The sequence below is a fragment of the Microtus ochrogaster genome, chromosome 6 (assembly GCF_000317375.1).
Source record: "Microtus ochrogaster isolate Prairie Vole_2 chromosome 6, MicOch1.0, whole genome shotgun sequence".
In the NCBI taxonomy this organism is placed as follows: domain Eukaryota; kingdom Metazoa; phylum Chordata; class Mammalia; order Rodentia; family Cricetidae; genus Microtus; species Microtus ochrogaster.
The window spans coordinates 62,999,208-63,022,279 of NC_022013.1; the positions used below are offsets into that span (position 1 = coordinate 62,999,208).

At 38.5% G+C, this 23,072-nt stretch overlaps 1 protein-coding gene across 1 annotated transcript in view; it reads right to left on the reverse strand.

Annotated features, from left to right (window-relative positions):
• Positions 1–3,594: 3,594 nt before the first annotated feature.
• Dennd6a (DENN domain containing 6A) overlaps positions 3,595–23,072 on the reverse strand; it is a 53,249-nt gene continuing 33,771 nt past the window's right edge. The window contains exons 10-20 of the mRNA XM_005348693.3: positions 21,066–21,188; positions 20,584–20,679; positions 17,756–17,850; positions 14,569–14,634; positions 14,235–14,299; positions 12,267–12,356; positions 8,669–8,722; positions 8,454–8,563; positions 7,820–7,922; positions 6,423–6,497; positions 3,595–5,741 (exon numbers count right to left, since the gene is read on the reverse strand). Coding sequence (XP_005348750.1) covers positions 5,610–5,741; positions 6,423–6,497; positions 7,820–7,922; positions 8,454–8,563; positions 8,669–8,722; positions 12,267–12,356; positions 14,235–14,299; positions 14,569–14,634; positions 17,756–17,850; positions 20,584–20,679; positions 21,066–21,188 — 1,009 coding nt within the window. The 3' untranslated portion in view covers positions 3,595–5,609. The remainder of the gene's footprint in view (positions 5,742–6,422; positions 6,498–7,819; positions 7,923–8,453; positions 8,564–8,668; positions 8,723–12,266; positions 12,357–14,234; positions 14,300–14,568; positions 14,635–17,755; positions 17,851–20,583; positions 20,680–21,065; positions 21,189–23,072) is intronic.

The window sequence follows — 23,072 nt, forward strand, 5'->3', positions numbered from 1 at the left end:
CCCCCCCCTTTTTATTCCTTTACCTATTGATGATTCAAGTGAGCATTGTTTAATTTCCATGTGTTTGTGGGTTTTCTGGAATTAGTATTGCTGTTGACTTCCAGTTTTAGAGCATGGTGATCTGATAAGGTACATTTGGTTATTCCATTTTTTTTGGTATTTGTTGAGGTTTGTTTTGTTACCGAGTATGTGGTCAGTTTTTGAGAAGGTTCCATGAGGTGCTGAGAAGAAGGTATATTCTTTTCTGTTTGGATAGAATATTCTATAGATGTCTGTTAAGTCCATTTGAGTCATAACATCTGTTAATTCTCTTATTTCTCTGTTCATTTTTTGTCTGATTGACCTGTCCAGTGGTCAGAGGGGAGTGTTGAAGTCTCCCACTATTAGTGTGTGGGGTTTAATATATGATTTAAGCTTTAGAAGTGTTTCTTTGACATATGAGGGTGCCCTTGTATTTGGGGCATAGATGTTCGGTATTGAATTTCCTCTTGATGGATTTTTCCTGTGACTAATATGAAATTACCTTCTTTGCCTCTTTTGACTGATTTTAGATTTAAGTGTATTTTGTTAGATTAGGATAGCTACACCCACTTGTTTCTTAGGTCCATTTGATTGGTATATTTTTTCCCAGCCCTTTACTCTAAGGCGATGTCTGTCTTTGAGGTTGAGATGCCTTTCTTGTATGTAGAAGGATGGATTCTGTTTTTGTATCCAATCTGTTAGCTTGTGCCTTTTTATAGGTGAGTTGAGTCCATTTACATTAAGGGATATTAATGACCAGTGGTTGCTATCTCCTGTTAATTTAGTTTTCATCGTTGGTGATGTTAATTTGTACATTTTTTCCTTTGGGATTTGCTGTAATGAGATAATCAATTGTTTGTGTTTTTGTTGGTGTAGCCATCTTCCTTGGTTTGGAGTTTTCCTTCTAGTATTTTGTGTAGGGCTGGGTTTGTGGCTAGGCATTGGTGAAATCTAGATTTGTCATGGAATATCTTGTTTTGTCTTTCTATGGTGATCGATGGTTTTGCTGGGTATAGTAATCTGGGCTGGCATCCGTGGTCTCTTAATGTCTGCATAATGCTTGATCATGACCTTCTGGCTTCCTTGTCTCCAATGAGAAGTCAGGTGTAATTCTGATAGGTCTACATTTATGTTACTTGACCTTTTTCCTTTGCAGCTCTTAATAGTCTTTCTTTACTCTGTATGTGTAGTGTTTTGATTATTATGTGGTGAGAGAACTTTATTTTTTTGGATACAGTCTATTTGGTGTTCTGTAAGCTTCTTGTATCTTCATAGGCATATCTTTCTTTAGGTGGGGAGTTTTCATCTATGATTTTGTTAAACAAATTTTCTGTGCCTTTGAGTTGAATTTCTCCTTCTTCTATATCCATTATTCTAAGATTTGGCCTTTTTATGGTGTCCCATATTTCATGGATATTTTGGGTTAAGCTGTTGTTAGATTTAATGTTTTCTTTAACTGATGAGTCTATTTCCTCTATTGTATCTTCAGCACTTGAGATTCTCTCTTCCATCTATTGTATTCTGCTGTTCCTGCTTGCATTTGTGGTTCCTGATTTCTGTTTCTATAATTCCTTTGGCTTGCGTTTTATTGTTTCTATCTCAGTTTTCAAGTCCTGAATAGTTTCTTTTATATGTTTGAGTTCTTTTTCTTGGTTTTCTTTAAGTGATTTGCTGATATCTTCCAATTTTTGTCCCTCCATTTCTCTAAAGGAATTTCTCATTTCCTCTTTAAGAATTTCAAACATTCTCTTGAGGTTATTTTTTAGATCATTTTCTTCTGGTTCATCCATATTTGGTTGTTCAGGTCTTGCTTTTGTAGGGTCTTTAGGTTTTACTGGTCTTGTGTTGCTCTTTGTGGTGTAGTGTGTGATCTTACCTTTTCTACTCATCTTTTCCTCTAATAGGTGTGGTTGGGGCTGTCTGAGATTCTGTTGAATAATGTTCTAGGTGCCAGTGAATCCAAAGCTCAGGTGGTTGTTCCTTGTGGTATAGTCAGTGTCACAGTTCTAGTTACCCCGTTGGTTACTCCTATTCCTAGAGATAGCTCAGGGCTCCTGTGATTTGGACTGCTCCCTTGGAGTTTGCTGTCTCTGGCCTACTTTGGCCTAGGCTGCTGGCTTTGATCTGTTTCTGTAAATCCTGGTATGGATGTCCTCCTGCAGAAGTCCCTGGCTTGGAGTTGGACCTATTCTGGTGGAAATGGCAGACTCTGGATCTGGTTGCAGACTCTGGATCTGGAACACTGGCAGTCCTGATCTGCCAGTGTTCCGGGACTGGATTGGCTCCCAGGACTGGATTTGCTCCTGGATTCTGCTCTTGGTGGAGCTTGTTTTCTTAGGCCCTCTCTGTCCTAGGTATCCTAGGTTCAGTTCCACTCCTGTGGAATTTGTTGCACAAGGTGGCAAACTCTTTACCACTGTTATATCATTGTTGCTACCTTTAAAAAGAGTAAGACATAAAAGCAAACTGAAATTTAAAGGTTTTTATATGTTGTATTTATGTTTGGGTATTTGGGTTTTGGGCTTGTTTCTGAGACCAGGTTTCTCTATGTAGCCCTGGATTTCCTATGTAGACTAAGCTGGTGTTGGACTCACAGGGATCCTCTGCTTCTCCCTCCCAAATGTTGGGATTGAAGGTGAGTGTCACCATGCATGGGTGCACATCAGGATGTGCATGTGTAAGGTGTTCACCAGGAACCATCTAATTGTTTTTTAGAGACAGAGTCTTTGATTGGCCTGGCACTAAGATTACAGTGACTGGTGAATGGCATACAAGGACCCACCTTCTCCATCTTCCCAGTGCTGGGATTAGAGGCATATGCCACTGTACTCGGTTTTTTAAACGTGTCTTCATGCTTGAAAGCAGACACTTTATCAAGTGAGCTATCTTCCCAGCCTCTAAGGTTATTTTTTATTAAAGGCAAAACAAAATAAAATAAACCTAGATAATGACACTAAAGAAGTTTTTTCTTGGTCTTGTTTCCACCCAGGCAGTGGTGCTAGGTGGGGCTATGTTGTTCAGGATACTCCTGAGATCAAGCGATTCTCCTGGCTCAGCATCCCAAGTAGCTGGAACTATTGGCATGTGTCACTATGCTTGGTTAAATTACTTACCAGATTATTTCACAATCTAAAATGTTGGGGTGTTAAATCTATTGCTCTCTTAGGACTAAGATAATAATCTTTTAATTTTATCCTGTTCATAGTAAATATACAGAAAAGGTTCTTATTTTAATTTTGTTTGAAAAAATCATCTGCAAATAAATGTTTTATAATATACAAGCTTTATTATGTATGCTTTCCCAAGTATTCCAAATTAGGGCTGGGGATGCAGATCAGTTGGCACATAGCTTGCTAAGAATGCATGAAGCCTTGGGTTCAAACCTCAGTACTGCATAAACCAGGCACGGTGGAACAGCCTGTGATCCCCAAACTGAGGAGGTAGAGGCAGGAAGATCAGAAGTTCAAGGTCATCCCTTGCTACACAGAGAATTTGAAGCCAGCCTGGGACACAAGAAAGCCTGTTTCCAAAACAAAAATTGACCAGAAGAGAAGAGACAAAACACAAATAATCTAAGTGTTTAAAATCCAAGGCTTTAATTCAGCTTTTGGTAATGACCATAAATGCCTCCACAAACCTCTTTCCACTGTAAATAGAAGGCACTAGGCATTACATAACACCCTAAAAGCACTGATTCCTTCTTATGCTGGTGGAGATAATACATTAAATGGCACAGTTTAAATACTAAACTCTTTAAAAAAGACAACTCTGAAAATCACATAAAAAAATTGTTACCATTCAGTTTTTGATGCAACCTTAAGCTATTCTAACAGGTACATGATTTGAAATTAAGAGACAGAATAGGTGAGTATGATTTGGTTTTCACATGTGTTAAGTTTCTATTACATGTGGTAACGTAAAGACAGCATTACCATGCTAATTGACATCTCATGTTATTCTTTAGGTGTGCAAAATAAATCCCAAATGATATATCTTATAGAAGTATTTTTCAAAAGATCCTTGATATAACACTAATGACTTCCATATTTATGTCACAAACTGTATATAAATTGTGAAATTATTAAAATACATTGTTTTGAAAAATAATAAGATGATCATTTCTACCTAAATAAAGTTTCCCAGAATATGAAGTACTTTAGCATATAAAAGTAGTTGCCCTTTTTCTGAAAGGCCAGTATTGTTTCACAAAATAACCCATACAATCCACACAAATGATTCTCTCCAAGTGCCATGTTTTTTCTATGACAGTGGTATGCTTCAAGAGACTGTATCCATGACTAAAGGGTACACTTGGCTATGATGAGACCACAGTCACAAGCAAGGGAATCGTTCTTAGATTAGGAATGCCCTTTAACGTCAATAGAGAACTAGAGATGGCTTCTGAAGTCCTTCTTTGACAAACACATACACCTAATTTTGGCTGTCTTAAGACACAGCTATTTACATATGTGCTACTTCCTGTGTGCCTATTTGAACAGTGGCTTCTGCAGACACTCCCATTTAAACACAAACCAAACAACCTTAACACACCAAATAATACTAGTCTACTTTTGGCAAGGCAGTATAAACAAAACAAAAAAACGAAACTATAATATTGATTTAGACAAAAGTTCCCACATCAAACAACAGAAGGAAAAGTATTCTGCAAATCATTAATTTAGGGGAAAATAGTATCACCCAACAAATAATGTTGGAAATTAAACTTAAAATTCTCAAATAATTATTACATGAATGACTTATGAATACTTTTGACATAAAAATAATCATTTAAAAAGAACAGCTTACTATGACATTCATAGTGATAATGTCTTCAAGACATTCAAGCTAATTAATTCATACTGGCCCAGTTAGTCAAAGGAAAGATCAACCCTTCCATAACTAGAACCACACACATGCCTCCTTCTTCTGGAGAAAGTCATGAGACTTAATTTTGAAAATGGTAAGGAAAACAGTGAAATGAAAACCTACATGATGATTTAAAACATCCATCAATAAAAATAAAGGGCAACAAAAAACCTTTCTGAGAAATAGTTACTTGACATAATGCTTTCTAAAGTTATGTATCATAATTAAAAAAGAAAAAGCTTTACAATCAGCAGCTGGACCTTGTGAAACATACAGGACAATGGAAGGCACGACATAAGCCTCAGTTATATCTAAGTATAGCTGGAAAACTCAGTTTTTCCTTCTTTAGAAGACAGCCAGTGTGAACATTATTTATATATCCCCTGAGTTTCAACATGATTGGGCAAAGCAGCACCAATTAAAAAAAAATACCTGCAATGCCAGCACTGCAGTCTGGAGTCACTTACGCCAATGGCCCCACAGGTCTCTCTTAAGAGCACTTCTGAACATGAGAAAAATATGGAAATGTCTCTCGGTATTTCAGTATTGTGGAACCACCACAGAGCGCACTAAAGATGTCCTCCTACGACTCAGTCTTCCCACCTGTATCCAGCACCTGCTGCTGTTTCCCATGTTACTGCCACTCAGACTGCTCCTTTGTGCAGTGGAAGAAATGCCAGTTTGCTTCATGGTGCACAGTCCTTTTGGGCTGGAGCCTTGTATCATGTCATGCCGGTCTTGAGCAGTATGCCTTGCAGGTCCTCTGGCAACGCTAAGATAATCGCATCTATGTGTGTCCGCAACTTCGCCACAGTGTCAGGCTTCACAGGTAAGTTCTCTCGGTCAGCCTGCAACTACGGGAACAACAGTTTAAGGGAATCTGTATTCATGCACTGGTCTTACTTTATAAAAACTTTTTATAGCCTGATGTCTTGAAACTTTAGGTCTTACTCTAGAATTTACAGAAAATAAAACTGTAGAGAACATTCTACTAAGTAGGGAAGGGGGTTTCAAGGGACCTCAATAAAAGGTTATTCTATAAATTCACCAATGATGCCTGGGACTATTATGTGGTATAAAATCTAGTGAGATCATGGTTTTGTAGCATTCAAAAGACTCCATTATGAGTATCTTTGGGATGGGGGCTGGAGAGTTAGCTCAGCAGTTAAAGCTGCTCTGCTCTTGTAGAAGACCTGGGATCGGTATCCAGCACATGCATAGCTTCACTGTTCCAGTGGCTGGGCTGTCTTCTTTTGGCCTCTGCAGACACTGCATGCATGCAGTGTACTTCTATAAGTACACGCCAAACACTCATAGACATAAAGGAAATTTAAAAAATATTTAAATATCTTTAGAATAATTTGGAATCACTATGATCTGTTCAAATGATCAAATATTTCTAGTGATATCTGCCATCAATTGTCCAGTCTCCAATCTTCTCTAAAATGTTACTTCTGTGGTACATAATAGTCAGCATAGATGAGAAAAACATTTTCACACAATTATATTATATCTTCATCTCTTTAGTTACATACCAACTTATTTTTCAGCTTCAACACAAGGTCTACTGTTTCTACTTCTGTATGTTTCTGGATCCAAAGGAGGAGGTCCTAGACAGTAAGAAAATCTCAGATTGGTACATACTCAAAAACTACTTGAGCCTCTCTATTTCAACCCGGGAGGCTAGTGGAAAGGAAAGACAGGACAGGAAGGAAGACAGGTCATACAACTCCAACACAGCAGAACAGGGCAAGAGGAATTTCATCTAAAAAGTATTAAGTAGATAATTTTTAACAATAGCCCAAACAATTGTAAAAAAATTTAAGAAAACTCCTTTCTGAGGTGGCCCTTTATTAAGAGGAGAAAACAAAACAGCAGCTCAATGCAATATTAATCTTTGTTTATTACAAGAGTAATTTATAAGGAATTATTAACTGACAAATCAAGATAACTAAACATGAATGCATTACTCTTGTATCCTCAGAGAAGATTTTCAGAGGGCTTGCTTGTGGCTGCTTTCCTCATGGATTTTTCTAAAAGCCACAGTCACTAGGAGTTTATTAGAAAAGATAACACCGGGACCAGCCCACCTCAATATTGAAAGTGAAATACAAAAGAAAGTAAGATGACATCATCTCAAGAAGTTGACTTTGAAGTAGGCTAGTGGTGGTTACAAGTATAAGACGCAGCCCAACCACATGAACAGAACTGTCAACCTAACTGGAGATGGTGACTAAGTCATACTGGCAGCAGCTGGAGAGAGACTGCAGGGACGGGAGTCCTGATCCCAGGTGTACTCTGCTTTATAGAATTTGCCAATTTCTGTGGTATAATATTCTCACTGCAGGTGACTTCATGCTACTAACTGAGGTCTGAACAAGAACTGGGAAGAGATGTGCACAATTAGTTCATGAAGACCAAAAGCATACTACAGCACCCCATGGCTTCACAACTTGGGGTCGTGAAAACTGACACAAGCTCACTGAATCCTAAACCATGGTTGTAGCATAATGCAGATCACAACATCTCTACCTCAACGAATTTTTGTGACAATTAAGAGAGCCCTGACTCTTAGGATATGAGCACCTTAGCTCTGAATACTATTTATAATAAAATGGGCTCAGTGGATAAAGGCATTACCTCCAAACCAGACACCCTAGTTTAGAGCTGGGACCTTCATGGGAGAAGGAGAGAACTGTTCCTGAAAGCTGTCCTCTGACCTCCATACTCACATTATAACATGCACACACACATGCACACACATGCATGCACGCACGCACACACGCAAACACACACAAAGCAAGTAAATGTAATAAAATGGATTCTAGGTATTATTTCAACCTTTAAAAAATTTTCTGTCTCGAAAAACCAAAAAAAAAAAAATTTTTTTGTACTCTTAATACGCGCATCGTGCTAACATACTGTTTCTGACCTCTTCACAAAGCGCTTCCAGATGAAGTGCCTCCAGTTTTTGGGTCATTTCTTTCCGCCGCATCTTGAACCAGCCATCAAAATTTGGAGACTTTAGAAACTGCCTACAATTTTTTTTTTAAAAAGTAAAGTTTGGTTAATATTTATTTCTTCTTTCAATACCCCTCTTAAATGCTAAACAAAACAACAAACAAACAAACAAAAACCCAGGGTCTCAAGTAATCCAGGCTGGCCTTAAACTTGCTATGAAGCTGAGGAAGACATTTAACTCCGGGTCTTTGTGACTCTGCCTTCCAAGTGTTTGGATTATGATGTGCCACCATGCTAGCCTTTCATTCCTTCCCCATAGTTCAGAAATACATGCCACATGAAAAGTCTAGGTTTTACAACTAGTTTTTTTTCTTTCTTAAAAAAAAAAAAAATAAAGAGCCGGGCGGTGGTGGCGCATGCCTTTAATCCCAGCACTCGGGAGGCAGAGGCAGGCAGATCTCTGTGAGTTCGAGACCAGACTGAACAACAAAGCTAGATCCAGGACAGGCGCCAAAACCACAGAGAAACCCTGTCTCAAAAAACCAAAAATAAAATAAAATAAAATAAAGATTCATAGATGGGTGGAAATAACTAAAGAAATTAACCGGTAAAGTCCAATCCAGTCGCCCTTTATTCCAGATGTGAGCTGAGGACCCGTTTTCTCAAGTGTTTTCATAAATTCTTCTGGAAGGAACTGTCTTAACTGGGGCGGACTCTAGAATACAAGATATACTATATTTAGAGATAAGGAACTGCTCTAGTCAAAGAAGGTCATCATAGCTAGACAACTCAAAAAGGAAACTGCTTGACTACCACATACCTTCCACGGAGAAATACTTTTCTGCAAAGGCATCAAGCTGGCCACGTACCTTTCCTAAAGCCAAAATAAACAAATAAAAGCAAGTAAATGTTCGGAGTTCTTACATAGTTTTATTTAAAGGATCTTATATTTTAATAAAATAGTTTTTAAGTTATACTGACACACACACACACACTTTTTTTCCAACTGATTTCTGGCCTATAATTTCCTACTATAGGTAGTTCATAAAATATAGAATTTCTCTTCCCCACAGTAGATTCCAAAATCTTTTGTCTTCCCTGGCCTTGCTGACCATGAGTTCTCTACTCGTCTTGCCTAAAAGTGGTTGTTAAGACCTCCATTTCAGAAAGGGTCTGATTCACACCTGCAAGGAAGGAGCCTGACAGGCTGTGCTGACTTTCACCATCCGGCCTGACAGCATCCAACCAAAGCATGCACTCTCTGTACCAATAACATCTGGACACAGATATGCATTCTTCAATCATACTTATGCAATGAAATCTGGGTAGTGATCCAAAGGACATGGGTTGGAGAGTTTCAAGACAGCAGAATACATGACATTTATAGAGGGTGACACATTCAGAGACACCATGCAAGCTCTATGTCTCTCCCCCCATACCCTATTCTATCTACTTATCTGCACTCTGTAATGTTCTATATAATAAGCCAACTAACATCAAATGTTTCTCTAAATCATTAAAGTAAATTAGTAGAACCCCAAAAAGGGGATTATGGGATTTAGAGTGGACAGTAGTAAGCACAGACTGGAACTTGTAACTGGCATCTAACATGGAGTAGAGCAAACTCAAGAATGCAGCCCTCGGCATTTGGGATCTGAAGCTGCCAGATATAGCATCAGAATTGAATTAAGAGATACCTTGGTGGTATCTACTGCAGAACTGATTGCTCCCTTGGTGGTGAGGTACAAAACTGCAAACCTCGTAGAGTCACAGAAGTGATATAGGTCTGGTAAGTATATAGAAAGAAAAAGTGAGCCCCAGTGTTTTTTAAAAAATATTTTTAAGTTATTACATTCATGTATTTACTGTGTGTGCCTTGGCACATATGTGCATGCAGATGTGCACACACACACACACATGCATGACATGTATGAGGAAGTAGCTCTCTTCCCTTCTACCATGTGGATCTCAGGGGTCCAGCAAGTGTCTTCACTCAGTGAATCACCTTGGCAACCCAAATCTGAGTTTTCTATCATATTCCTTCAACGGTTTCACCATTTCCTACAAAAGACTGCTCCAGGTGAACTGAGTCATGTTTCAACAAAATTTAACTAAGACTTGGATACTCAAAACAGATTACTTTTTCTTTGTTTTGCTTTGTTACTTTCTGATATTGGTGGCCTGCTGTATTGCCCAAGCTGATCTTGAATTCATAGGCTCCCAAGTAGCTGGTATCTACTGTGTCCACTTCATATTTTCATTTGTCTATAATTTATATATGGGCTTGTGTGCCACAGCACACATATGGAAGTCAGAGGACAACTTTGTGGGGTTGGTTTTCTCCTTTCACTTTTACACGGGTCTCAAAGATTGAACAAGTTGCCAGGCTTGTGCAGCCCTTGTTTGGTTTGCTGAAACAGGGTCTTGCTATGTGCTCCTAGCTATCCTTGAAATCATGATCTTCCTGCCTCCATACCAATTGTTGGGGTTACAGGATTATGCTATTCTATCTGGCTCTAAGCTCACATATATTTTTAAGTTTTTTAAAATTTGTGTGTGTCCATGCACATGCAGTGTGCACGCATACTCATGGACACCAGAAGCTGGTGTTGAATGCCCTAAAGTTAGAATTACAGGCGGTTTTCAGCCTCTGGAAATGGGTGCTGGAACAAAAACCTGGTACTCTCGACAAGAGCAGCAAGTGCTCCTAACTGCAGAGCTATCTTTCCAGCCCCTTATAATTTTAATGACAATCATTAATTGTGTTGACTATGTCAGAAAATGTACTTACCACTTTACATGCTTCATCTCAAGCAATCCTTGAAACCATGCTATGTGAAAGTAACTACTGGGAAACTGAAGCTTCAAAAAGTTAAACAGCCTGGCCAGACTCACTAAACTTGAATTTGGATATACTTAATATTTTTTTCATTTTTCTTTTCTTTCTTCCATTGTTGCTATTGAAATTTTGTGATTAAAATTATTTTATCCTCCCCTTGTCCCTTTCATCCTTCCCACCCTTCCATCAGGTATAAAGGAGAGGGTGCCTGAACTGGCCTTACTCTGTACTCAGATTGTTTTGTGTGTACCAACCTTGTCTGTCTTGGAACTCACACTGTAGACCACCAGGTTGGCCTTGAACTCACAGAGATCTGCCTGCCTCCCCCGAGTACTGGGATTAAAGGCATGTGCCACCATGCTCAGCTCTACAAGGCCTTTTCTGTGTTATTGTTTTAATTTTTGTTTTTTTTTTTGAGGCAGGGTTGCACTGTGGGGCCTTAACTGGCCTCTAATTTTCAATAATCCACCTATTGCTGTCTCTTAAGTGCTGGGATAACAGGTGTGGACTGTTCCACTCCAATATCTGATTGTTAGGTAATCAATAACGTTGGATGATCAACCACTTTTTATAGGCAGCTAGTTGGTATCTTGTATTGCTTATCCCCTGGAACTATGGATTTAATCTTACAGTTTGTGCCCAACTTTTTCATCTCTTAAAATCAGTAGTTTAGTGCTAGGGATGTAGTTCAGTGGCAGTGTGTTTGCCTTGCACGGGCAAGGTCTCGGACCAGTCACCAGCACCACCCTCCCTCATCACTGCCTCCCCCTTCAGTTTAATTCTGTGCATTCTGTGTGGTGGTGGTTTGAATGTGAATGGCCCCAAAGGCTCATATATTTAAATAATTGGTTCCACCTGGCAAAACTGTTGTGGCCTTGTTGGAGGAAGTGTGTCCCCTAGGGGTCAGTTTAAGGTTTCACAAGTCCATGCCATCCCCAGTTAGCTCTCAGCTAACTGCTCCTGCACCACGTCTGTCTGCACACTGCCATGCTCATTCCACGAAGGTCACACACTCTAACACTCTGCAACTGTGAGCTCCAACAAACTCTTCTATAAGTTGCCTTGATCAAAGTCTTTTATCACAGAAAGAGAAAAGCAACTCAGACAATTCGTTGTCTATTTAAAAATGGTAAATAAGAAAAGATAAAATTTTTATCAAGTCAAAAAACTTTTACCAATATCTCAATAAAGACTTACAACACATGACTATCCTTCAAGAAGCCCACAGTCATGTTCTTAGGGGTGTCTTTCTGAGTGGTATTCTTTCTTAACCCTCGTGATTGAAATGGATGCTAAAGGGTCTTTTAATAAATTCCAACCCTACTTAAAAAATTTCATAACAAACTTGAAAAGTATTTAGGGACCATAGAACTGGCCATATATGGACAAGCAATCTGAGGATTAAATGACTTATCAAAGTGAACAAGAACTAGAAGAATTCAGGCCTCTCATAAACAGATCTATTTTAAATCAATAAACACACTAATTGGTAGAGCATATAATTTAAGGTTTGGAGGCTGGGAATCACATTTATGTAGCCCTTAATGATTTATGTAAATCATTAAGATTAATAACTTACTAATGGAATGATGAAACTTTGTGTCAGTTCCAAAAAATAGCGTCGGAGAATAGCACTTTGAGCTTCAGAAGGGCGTTTCTGCTGAACACCCTTGACAAAAGAAAACAGAAACCAGTAAACAACCAAGTCCAACTGCTTTGTAAATAGGCATTTCAATTTAATACCAACAAACCGATAAAAAAAACCTCAGAACATTATATTGAAGTAACTTAATTAGAAGTTCATTTTGTAAAACTCTGTAAAAGAAGTTTTAGCTGGAGGCTAGGGAGTCTGGGTAAGGAGGAAAAGGCTGACCTGTGACTGTACTAAGTTTGAGTTGAAAGGAGCAAGCAATTTTGGTGTGTTGTTATTATACAGTAGGGTGACCACAGAACAATTATGTACTAAATAGCTCAAAAAACATAAAAGAAAGAATTTTAAATGTTTCACCGCAAAAAAATGATTAATGTTGGAGAAATGGGTACATTTAACCAGACTTAAACATTACACAATGTATACATATATCAAAATATCATAGTACTGTATTGATTAATTATAATTTGCTTTTATCACTCAAATATAATTTTGAGACTCTATAGATTTATTAATATCACTTATCCTATCAGTTCACCGTGAAAATAACCTTTATTTTGCACATGCTGTATTAACATCATTGACATCTTTAAAAACCACCCTTTACTGTTAGATGCTACTGACAAGTTACTACACTAAGTGTCCAGAATGGCTGGTGTCTTCCTACAGCTACAGACCAGCACTCAGGTCTCTGACTACTGCTGCCCTGGTGTCTCCATTACGTGTGCCTGTGCCTTACCCACACAGCCGTCTCTGCAGCCACTAGTCTTTTGATTCATTAATTGATTGATTTTTGGTTTTTCAAGACAGGGTTTCTCTGTAACAGCCCTACCTGTCCTGGAACTCGCTCTGTAGACCAGGCTGGCCTTGAACTCACAGAAATCTGCCTGCCTCTGCCTCCCGAGTGCTAGGATTAAAGGCATGCGCCACCACTGCCCAGCCTTTTGATTTTAAATAAAATTTTTTTATGACTTAATTGTGTATATGTGTGCAAGTGCACATGTGTGCCGAGGAGTGCTGCACAGACAGAGAACACTTGCAGGAGTCAGTTCTCTCTCTCTCCCATGTGGGTCCTGGGATTCAACTCAGGTTTATGCATTTATTTTTGTGTGTAGCAATATGTGTGCATGACCAGGAGGTGGGAAGTGGCACACATGTACCATAGCAAAATGTATGGAGGGCAACTTGTTAGAGTTAGTTTCCTCCCCCCTCCTCCCTCCCACTGATTAAATTCAGGCTGGCAACTTGGCAGCCAACACCTTACCTGTTGAGCCATCCTGCTTCCCCTATCTATTTTTGAGGTAAGGAGTCACTGTTTAGCCGGGTTTGTCTAGAATTTAAGATCCTCCTATCTTAGATTTGTAGTGCTGGTGTTACAGCATTGAGCAACAACATTCAGACCTAATCTTGGGTTCAAAAGTAATTCAGGGCTAAGGTGTGCAAGGCAATAAACAAAAGTAATTCTGGGCTAGCAAGATGGCTCAGTGAATAAAGTAATTGTTCCCAGAACTCACATAAAAGTTAGGAAGAGAGAATTGACTCTATATTACACACACACATTTTTTAACTTTTGAAAGAGAATCCAAGCCAAGACACAATGGCACATGCCTGTAATATAGTACTTGGGAAACAGAAGCAGGAGGATTACAAATTCAAGCCCAATATGGTTTTCATATTGAGTTCTAGTCAAGACAAGTGAGATTCTTGGCTAGGGATTTGCCTCAATGGTAAAGAACTTGCCTAGCATGCATGACGCCCTGGTTCAATCAGCAGCATTGTTTAAAGTAAGATTCTATTCCACATTACTACACAACAACAACACCCCACACACTGCCTAACTAAATATCACGTATCTCAACAAGGAGCTTTACATTAATAATCTGAGCGAGAATTTACCTTCTGGAGTTGTTTTATAATCTCCTCATCTCTGTTTAGATATGGCTTGTAAGAAGTATAAACTCCTAAGAAAAGAAGAGAGACAGAAAAACCCAAAACCTCGATGAGTACATAGTTGAAATGAACACAAGTCGGGGCCGCAGGATGGATAAACTGGGAAAGGCACTCGTTATGCAAGTCTCACTCTGTGAGCTCCATCCGTCCCTGGAAGCCATGGTGGAAGGAGAGCGGTGACTCCCAAATACTGTCCTTTGACGTCTACACATGTACTATGACACTTGCATGCAGACATTCATAAATATACACAAAATAAGTCATTAATAAAAACCAATACCAGGTTTAGAATCCAGAGTTTTTAGGTTCTTCAATTTTTTAACTTTAACTTGCTTAGGAATTTCACCTGAAAAAAAAAACATAAAAATTCTTATAAACTGGGCTGAATATATAACTTAGTGACAGAACCCGGCTTGGCATGCTCATCTTTAGCATCTTAATATTCTTAGTTATATCATACATGCCATAGGATTCATAACTTATACTTAAATTTTTTTCTCTATGCAACAAAAACAAAATTTGGGGGAGAGAAATAATTTAGTGGTAAGTTTCATATTTCTTATAGTCACCAAGTTCTTGGTAATGGTGGAAATGTATAGTAATCTACATGCGTTCTTTAGGATAAGGGGTGACAAGAACACCAGCACAGCCGGCTTCACTCTGATAAGGGGAAACCCATCAGGTGTAAGACAGACACTGAGCTCCAATCCCAGACATCAGTGGAAGGAATGGCAAGTAGATTTGATCAAAACACATTGTATGTATTTACAAAGTTCTGAACCAATTGTTTAAAACATAAAACAGATGCCAGAAAGCTGTGGGGAAAGGCCACAAATGTGAGGCAACAAACTGCAGTTCTATGATTATCAATATTAATTTATTGTTATTCAGAGTTATTCAGTGTCTGATGTGAACAACAGACAAGAGAGGCTTAACATTAGCAGAGTCATCTTAATGCACCTTTATATGTTTGCACATAAATCTTCTTGACTTAGCACAAATATTTTATCTTTCCTGTTGTGAAACCACCAAATCCACTTTCCCATTAGAAATGACCAGTTTCAGGGCAGGAGAGGAGACTCGCGGGTTAAGAACACTGACTATTTTTCCAGAGGACCTGGGTTCAATTCCCAGAATCAACATGGCAGCACAAAATTGCCTACAACTCCACTTCCAGAGGATCTGATACTTTCACACAGATGCACATGAAATAAATTATTTTATAAAAAGAAATGATCAGCTTCTAATTAGAGTCAATATAAACCAGTTCACTTTGCTTTTTCTTCAGCAGACATTATTCTTAGATTTTATGTTTCTATTTAATGCAAAGTGGATAAACTGAGTAGGTAAACCACAAAAGAGCAACCTCTCTGCATTGGAACTCATTACCCTGCAGTGTTAAATCAAATGCACATTTCTAGGATAATTACAAACTTCTGAGCCCAAGACAGACACTCTGTTTTGCCATGCTTTCCCTCAGGAGCCTGCAGGATATGCTTTTTTTGTAATTCTATATGTTCTGTCTGTTTTGAGTTTTCAAAATTAGAATTAAACCAGGGTTTAATGCTGCACAACTTGTGTAGCAAATGCCGTAGGCCTGATTTTGAGTTCAAGAAGCCAAACAATGCCCTAAGACATAGTCCAGCATTCACACAGTCGTAAAGTTAAATCTGATTTCATGAATATGGCTCTAAATCCACAAGAAATAAAAGGAAAACATAGATATAATGAACTTCATCAAAACAAAAAACTCTAGTGCATAAAAGGACCTATCTAAACAGTAAAAAGACAGTCCACAGAATGTTGGGAAATTTACAAAGCATGTCTGAGAAGAGACCAGTACCCAGTCCTTTTTTTTTTTTTTTTTTTTGAGACACGATCTCATTACGAGAACTTGCTAAGAACATCAGGTTGGCCTCAAATTCATCAAGATTGGCTTGCCTCAGCCTCCCAAGTGCTAGGGTGCTGGCATTAAAGACATTTGCCACCATGCTCAGCTCCCCTATGGCAATTTTTAAAACAAGTTTATTAGTTCGTACTATGTCACCAATGGTTTCTGGCAGAAGTTCCCTACCTCTATCCCTAAGGGAACCTTTTTCATAGGAAAGAAAAATCAATGGCAATGTATTATACTACAGTCAACCAAACAGTCTAGATTAGTAAAAAAAAAAAAAAATTCAAACCTGATAAGTATAAAGATAAAAACTTAAAAAACCCCATGTCTTTTGTGGATAGAGCTCTCAGAACTACTATTTGTATCTCATCAAACTAATGGAATAATGGGAGCATGACAATCATTAAATTGGGATTTAAATTAGACATCCAATCTCAGAATTACTTATTCATGTAATCAACACTTACTAACTTACAATAAGTCAAACATTATACATATTTTTCTCAAGGAAAGCACAACCTGTGAGGACTCCCTCCCTCAACACAATGCACACAACACTTATCTTAACATCTACCTGAGAATTTCATGCCAAGTCTGGAATAGTTCTAGCTTTTTGTTGTTGGTGTGGTTGTTTTGAGGCAGGGTTTCCCTGTGTGTCCCTGACTGTTCTAGAACTCACCCTGTAGACCAGGCTAACCTCAGAGATATGCCAGCCTCTGCGTCCTGTGGGCTTGGATTAGAGGTGGTGTGCCACCAGTGCCCAGCCTTCCCTTCCTTATTTTGAGATAGGGTCTCCAGTCTATAGCTCATGCTGGCCTGGAACTATGAGTCCAGGCTAGTCTTGAACTCACAATGCTCCTGCCTCAGTCTCTAGAGTGTTGGGATTACAAAACTATCATTTTAGTTTTCTATAAGACTTCCTCAAGTAAACTAGAATTCCCAATTGTATCTGGCTTATAAAATAAAACCTCTGTTTCCTTTGGCTTTATAAGAACACTTTTGGGGAAAAAAAGAATACTTTTGGGCTAGGGTATATGCCCATTTTAGTGAGAAGCTGTAACTTAGTGTGGGAAGTCCTTCTGTCTATGTGTTGCTTTTATTAGTTAATGAATAAAGAAGATGCCTTGGCCTGTGATAGGGCTGAATAGAGCTAGGTGGGAAAACTACACTGAATGTTGGGAAAAAGAGGCGGAGTCAGTGAGATGCCTTGTAGCCACCAGAGAAAGATGCAAGCTATCAGCCAGAACCTTGCTGGTAGGTCACAAGCCTTGTAGTAAAATATAAAATAATAGAAATGGGTTAATTTAAGATATAAGAGCTAGCTAGAAAGACACTTAAGCTATTGGCCAAACAGTACTGCAAATAATACAGATATCAGTGTGATTGTTTCAGTTCTGGGCAGCCAGGAACAAACAAGCAGCCTCCCCAACAGTAATTCCCCTCCAAAGGCTCTTATCTAGGCTATCTACATGAATATTGCCAATAATATAAACATCAAGAGATGATCACAAGGGGAGATACAAATAAGCGACCAGTCCCATCACACACTGTGAACACCAAATAGACACATTACCTGCAGGTTTCAGATCTCCTATCCGAATAATGTGTGGCCAGTGCTGTAGTGTTTTAGCAAAAAAAGGGTTGGTTACTCCTAAAATGACCGAGGGCCTGGATAAAAACAAAACAAAATAAAGAGGTGCAAAACAAAAAAATTTAAAAGAATGCTAAATCACAGAAGAGTAAGTGACAATTTATGAGCAAATGATATATAAATTATAGTTCCTTTTACTTGGCTTATTACATATCAATATGACAGGCAACATATTCAGTATTAGACACATGAAGATAAAAATATATGATTGTTTTTATCAAATTTACTTATTTTGTTTTATGTGTGAGTGTTTTGCCTACATGTGTGCATCACATGTATGCTTGGCACCCTAGAAGGTCAGAGAAAGGCATCAGATGCCCTAGAACTGGAGTTAAGAATGGTTATGAACCACCATGTCGGTGCTGGGAATCAGATCTTGGGTCTTCTGGAGGAGCAGTTAATGCTTTGAACTGTGAGCCATCTCTCCAGTGCCCAAAAAACATGATTCTTAAAACAGAATATTGGTATAAAAAATATTGGTGACACTCAATCACAATGTCAACAACTGGAAGACACTAAAGAACAAAATGAGAATGAAATGTACAGTGATCACCAGGAGAACCTCTGGTCTGCCAGGGTTTTCAAGGACAGAGTCACCAGAGACACGATACAGATAAGACACGAAAGATGAGTAGTTTACTACCAAGTAGACAAGGAAGGCAAGGGCAATGCAGAATAGCACACGCCAAACAATGAGGTGCAGTTAGTCTCTACCCAGAACTGCACACAGAATCACAGGTACTCAGCACTCCTGAGCAGAGTAGGGAGGATAGCAGCTAAGAAGAGTCAAGGGCAGCACAGAACATATACAATTAATATACTATCTTGGGTTTTTGTTTGTTTGTTTTTGAGACAGGGTTTCTCTGTGCAGTCCTGGCTGTCCTGGAACCTGCTCTGTAGACACAATGGCCTCTAACTTAGATCTCCCTGCCTCTGCCTCTCCCAAGTGCTAGGATTAAAGGCATGCACTACCACTGCCCAGCTAATATGTTATCTTGTAAGCAAGGAGAAGCCACAAAGAATCAAGTGGAGGTATGGCACATAAAGGTTTTAGGCGTAATTTGGAGGATGTTCTGTAGAGACAGGAAGCCTGGGAGAAATACAACAGTGGACAGAGAAAAACTAGAGTTTGAAGAAAGAACTATGGAAAGAAGATAATAAATAGGTTGAGAGATGTTTTAGGGTGATGAACTGACAGAATTTAGTTAAGAGTTGTTTTGGGCCATGTTAAGAAGACATAATACTATGTTTTTGATAACTAAGTCAAAACTAATACCATTTATCATGAAAGTAATAGGAAATTAGAACAAAAAAGAAGGAAATAAAAAGAAATCAGTTTAACATGCTTAGTTTCAGATGCATTAAGACATATGGGTGTGAAATGGGCATGGTGTTATATGCCTGTAATCCCAGCACTTGGGAGGCAAAAGCAGGAGGATCAATAGTTCAAAATCATCCTAAAGTACATTATCAAGTTTAAGAACACCCTGATTTATAGATGAGTTCTAGATCAACAGTGCTAGGGATTGAGATCTCATCTCAAAAAGAAAGAATACAGGTGTAACATTCTATACCACCAACAATATAAAGTCTGGATGTCGGAGAGATCTAAGGTACAAAGATATATTTCAGTCATTAGTATAGGATCTTTTAAGTTTCTGTTCTGTAGTTAATCCAGAGTGGCCTGAACTCACCTCAGTCTTCCTATTCAGTTTCTCAAGTACTAAGATTATAGGAGTAAACTATCATTACCTCTGTCCTACAAACACACACACACACACACACACACACACACACACACACACGCAATGGAGTTCTTGTTGGTTACCTCAAGCAATAAGAATAGAAAATATTGATGAATATTAAGAAGTTAGCCTGGGGTTTGGAAAGACAGCTCAGAGGTTAAGAGCACTATCTGCCCTTTCAAAGCACTCAGGTTCATAACATTTCCTAGTACCCACATGGCAGCTCACAACTATTTCAAACTCCAGTAACAGGGTATCTGATGCCCTCTGGACTCTATGAGCACTGAACATACATGGTGCATAGTCATCCTTGCAAGCAAAACACTTAGACACATTAAATAAATAAATAAATAAATAAATAAATAAATAAATAAATAAATAGATTCTATTAAAAAACAACACTTTTAATGCCAGCACTCGGAAGGCAGAGGCAGGCAGATCTCTGTGAGTTCAGGACAGCCTGGTCTACAGACTGAGTTCCAGGACAGCCAGGGCTACACAGAGAAACCCGCTTTCAAAAAACAAAACAAAACACAACACAACCAAACAAAAACTTCCCAAAACTGCCACAGATACTATGATGTTAACAGAAAATCAAGAGGTAAAGAAAGTAAATGGAAATTAACTTTGTTCTTCTAAAACTTTAGCTAAGAAGATAAGCAATTATAAAACAGGAGCTAACATAGAAAGAATATGATCATTTTTCCCTTCTGTAGATTGGAAGAATTTTTCATAATCAGAGTAAAAAATCCAAGGAACAGCTGGGTAATTGTTAATAACAGTACATAATCTATGAAGTAAAATCTCTCAAAGAAAGCAAGTTACTACTCTTCAAATCTTAAAATTATTACCAACAGCTCCCAAAATCTTTTAGAAAATCAATCTGTCAGCAAGTCAGAATTTTAAATTAAAAAGTTATTACACAACAAAATTTATTATACAGTTCTATAAAATTATGGCAATAAAGGTACTACTTAGTTAACAAAAGTTATTGTGTTTACTCACGGAGCTTGAGTACGGGTAGTATATTCTTTGAATTCACTATCATGAATTGTGAAGTAAGGTCGGAAATCACTGAAGTACTTTAATGGAGAGATGCAGCTGTGCAGCAGAAAGACCCAGAAATCAGGATTCTGCTCCATAACCATAAGACACTCATATAAACAACATATACCAATAGACAAATTATTCCAATACTGCCTTCAGGTAAGCACTGATAACTAGTATTAACTGGAACTATCAAGGTCTAACTTCACATAAATGAACACGTGTGTGTGTGTGTGTGTGTGTGTGTGTGTGTGTGTGTGTGTGTGTGTGTGTGTGCGCGCCATCCAGAGCCGCAGAAACATGGTTCTAGCCCTAACTGACTGAAGTCAATCTTTTCATCCATTCTGAGAAAGTTGTTGCATGGATTGATGCAATGAGTGGGGGAACATCACAGACTGGAGGTACTGAAAGTGTCAGCATCAAGAGCCCAATATACTCACTTAACAAGGGCCAGTACAGTTTCTGAAGACTCAGATGGTGATGGTGCCATAACCACAAGGGGCTCTCCCAACAGCACCAACTCCCACAGCATTTGGCTATGAAGGAAAACTGGGCAGAAACACCTAGAAAGTGTTTACACAATAGAAATACTTTATTATTTATCCAATTTTGCCTTTCAAATTCCCAAAATAATCATTTTAAGAATTTCACATTGATACAAATTCTCATGCTACTGACAGCTTGACCTGTAAACTAAGAATGTAGTAATACATACAGACATAAGTCTCTTATATATACTACATACACACATATATATGTATATACATATATATAAAATCAAAGCTAGGTGTGAGTCACACCCTTGTAATGAAGCACTTGGAAGGGAGAAGCAGGAGGATCAGAAGCTCAAGAGCATCTCAGATAGTGAGTCCAAGACCTGTCTCAAAAAGGGAAAGAAATTAAAAACAAAAATAAAAACCAACCAATGTATCAGTTTGACTTATTCCAATTTTTTTTAAAATTAGCTGTAACACAGATGGTAAACAATAAAAGCATGCTATCAAATTGTGTTAACATATGACAGGCCTATATTATTAGCAATCCTGTTAAACTTGAATTTCTATTCTAAGTATTTTGAAGGAAACAAAATAATATTCCAAGAGGACATTTACTGAATGTCTGTAACTTAAAATTCAGTGCTAGGCCAGGGGCACAGTTTTACATAGAGCATGTACTTTGCACAGTGCAAGGCCTTGGGTTCAATCTAGAACACACACAGATGCACACATTCTACAAAGAGAAAAGTGGATACTTAAAAAAAAAAAGTTAAGTGCAGTAGAAAGAAGGAAAAGAATAGAATGAGAGAGAAGTTCATCTGTGGCTGATTCTGATTAACTGAGGTAACTACCTTTGTACCAGCCCAAGAGCTGAAGCTTCTGATATCAAAGGATGATGATAACAAATCTCAGGGGGCTCTATCTAACCAAGGAATTAATTCCTGGACCAACCCTGAATATTTTTACAGAGGCCCTGGAGTTAGTCTGGGCTGTGAGGACACAAGTCCACTAGTGTGTTTAAGTCTCAACATTTAGTAGCTTTTACTTATTTAGTTTTCTTCTTTGTTTAGCAACAATTTGTTCCTAGCAGATTAGAGAAGAGAAAAAAAGTATTTTTAAACATCATAACCAATCTCACTAGCTAAAAACACAAACACTCCCCCCAAACAGAAAAACACGAAAGTACAAAAGCTTGAGATAAATAATAGATTAGTTTAAGTAAAAATTAAGAAAAAAAGAAATGCAGAGCAGGGTCTCTCTTCAAAACAGCTCAAGGGTCTCAAACCTAAAACAGAACATAGGCATCTCTGCCAGAAGAACCTGGTGGTGGTTTGTGTGTGTGTGTGTGTGTGGGTTGAAGAAAGAAAAGAAGTGACGGTCCATGAAGCTGGGGGACTCAGCTGTGGTGAAAAGGGGGATATATGGTACTGGGGGTGGGGGATGTCTAGGACACACAAATGAGCTCACAAGCCAGAGAAGTGTCCTACTGTGCACAATCAGAGCTAGAGTGGACCAAGGGGCTTTACTCTGTGTGTGTGTGTGTGTAAAAGTACCTAATTGAAGGAAGTTTATATTTATGAAGGTTCACAGCAAAAGGAGTAGAGTCCATTATGACAGGGAAGGCAGGGTGCTGTAGGTTCCATCTATGGGTAGGAGCTGGTGGAAGCTTTGTTTATCACTTTTCAACAAAGCAGAAAGCTATGAGCTCAGAGGGGAATGGGACCAGGCTCTAACTCACTCCCAGTGATTTACTTCCATCAGGCAGCATTCACCTCTTATAGGTTCTGGTCAAAAAGTACCTTCCAGCTAGGGCTCAAAAATCTGAGGTATGGTGGGGCATTTTACATTCATACTGTAACAGACCATCTGTGGTGGGAGGCATTTTACATTCATACTGTAACAGACCATCTGTGATGGGGCATTTTACATTCATACTGTAACAGACCATCT